Consider the following 2068-nt stretch of genomic DNA (forward strand, 5'->3'; position numbering starts at 1 on the left):
AAAATTTTAATTTAATAACTTAAAATTAAATAAACAATATACACAATATATATAATTAACTAAGAAATAATAATTTATTTTACGTAAATTTAAAATTGAATCTTGTTGTGTAGAATATTTATTAATAACATTTCATCGGATATACAATATTATCTCACACAATGTCATCACGACAAGTATTAAGAACAATTCTAAAATATAAAGTGATATCGATAACATTATTGCTTATACGAAATATTTTTGATATTGAGATATTAAAAATTAGAAATTAATGAAACATCGACGATTGGTGTCAATATACGAACGCACGTATAACTTTTATTTACATGATTTGTGACATAGAGCTACATATTTAGTTGTTTAAATGTTATTTTGTTTAGTTCTTTTATGAAATTACTATCTTTTTCATGGAATAAAATATGCTACCGTATAATTTATAGAAAACTTCACAAAGATATATCTATACTATAAAATCTCGCATATATTAGTTATAAATATCATTGTTAGTTATAAATATCATTGTTCCTCTATTTTTCACATAATCTCTATTATCACAGTTCAATTTATTTAGTAAAACATATCATTGTTAAACTGGATTGAATCTGAAATTTTTTTCTTTTTTTTTAAGATCTTTTACCTAATATTATATAAGCAGAAAAAATTAATAAATCGTTATTGTTATTTTAATATAAAATTTACATTAACATTTTAAAAATGTGATAACAAAAGTAATCAATATTGTCAATAATTATTGTCAATAATTTGTCAAATACATTATCGAATACATATCAAGAAATAAAAATGGAAATTATATATATAAATTATATATATAATTAATAGTCATTGAAATTTTGTCATCCGTAATTCATTTTTATTATTTATGATATTAGTGACAATGTTTCTTAGATATTTATAGTCGATTCCTGTATTTAAGACTGTCTTAAGTACAATCTTAAGATGTCATGAATTAATCAGAGAGCCGTATTAGCATTAACTTAAGATAACATTACTTAAAATGGCCTTAAAATAAGAATCGAATGAATACCGGCCTTAGTCTGAACGAAGCTTTACGCAGCTCATGTTGAACTTATTTATTTAAATTTCATATTTTGCAGCTGATTTGTCAACAGAACTGATAGAGAACAGTTCATTCGAAAGAGAAATTACTAATTATGAAGAAAAGGGAGATAAATCTTTGACTAATCAAAAAGATGACAGTTCGATTGATAAAAATAGCACTGATAACAATGATATGATCAATAAGAAATTCTGTGGAGTAAAAGACGCCAATAGTGATAGAAGCTTATCTTCTGAAGTAGAGAAGGATGCGAAAATTACTTGCTTTCCGAATGTGCCAGGTAACTAAATATCCTCTTATATCTTACAAATAACTATTTGAGTGATTATAAAAATCTGTACGAAAAATATGATACATTTACATCTCTTGTTATACGTAAAAAAATGTTAGATACTATAAATATAAAATTTTTATTATACTTCTATTTTACATTTTTAATAAATTAAAAAAAACTTTGGCTAATGTTCATAGTCCATTTTTATTACAAGGTCGTCTTAAGTAATGACATAATACGGCCCTCTAATTTGTGACATCTTAAGATTGTTAAAATGGTCTTAAATATAAAAATCGACTATGAATACCGCCCACAGATTTTTAGAAGCTGATAATGAACATTTATTATTATTATCAATAAACTTGTCATGCAATAAAACTTTTTTGATAAAAATATGAAAAAAATGAGCAATGTGATTATACTGTGTGGCACTCAAACAGTTACTAATCGTCCACTAATTTGTTACTTGTCCATTAGAATCTAAAATTGAAATATAGGTATAGGACCACGTTTGTCAGCCGAGCGAGTTGCAAACGTAACGGCATGGATGCTCGAGTGCGCGAGACTGCAAGAGGGTATGGTCGGACCGCGAAATATTCGACACATGAACTGCCCATCTTTACACGAACAATCGACTTCAAAATCATGATAACGTCTTGTTTGCGAAGAATATAATCACGAAACATAACTGGCAAAATTAAAATCTGATCTAGAGA

The 2068-nt window shown here is 26.1% G+C and overlaps 1 protein-coding gene across 1 annotated transcript in view; it reads left to right on the top strand.

The window, feature by feature from the left end:
* The window catches only part of LOC105620155, a 5395-nt gene extending 3394 nt beyond the window's left edge, over positions 1 to 2001 (top strand). Inside the window, exons 4-5 of the mRNA XM_012201661.1 lie at positions 1116 to 1358; positions 1850 to 2001. Of these exons, the coding sequence (XP_012057051.1) occupies positions 1116 to 1358; positions 1850 to 2001 (395 nt within the window). The remainder of the gene's footprint in view (positions 1 to 1115; positions 1359 to 1849) is intronic.
* Positions 2002 to 2068: the final 67 nt, after the last annotated feature.

This window comes from Atta cephalotes (genome assembly GCF_000143395.1).
Source record: "Atta cephalotes unplaced genomic scaffold scaffold00024, whole genome shotgun sequence".
Taxonomy (NCBI): domain Eukaryota; kingdom Metazoa; phylum Arthropoda; class Insecta; order Hymenoptera; family Formicidae; genus Atta; species Atta cephalotes.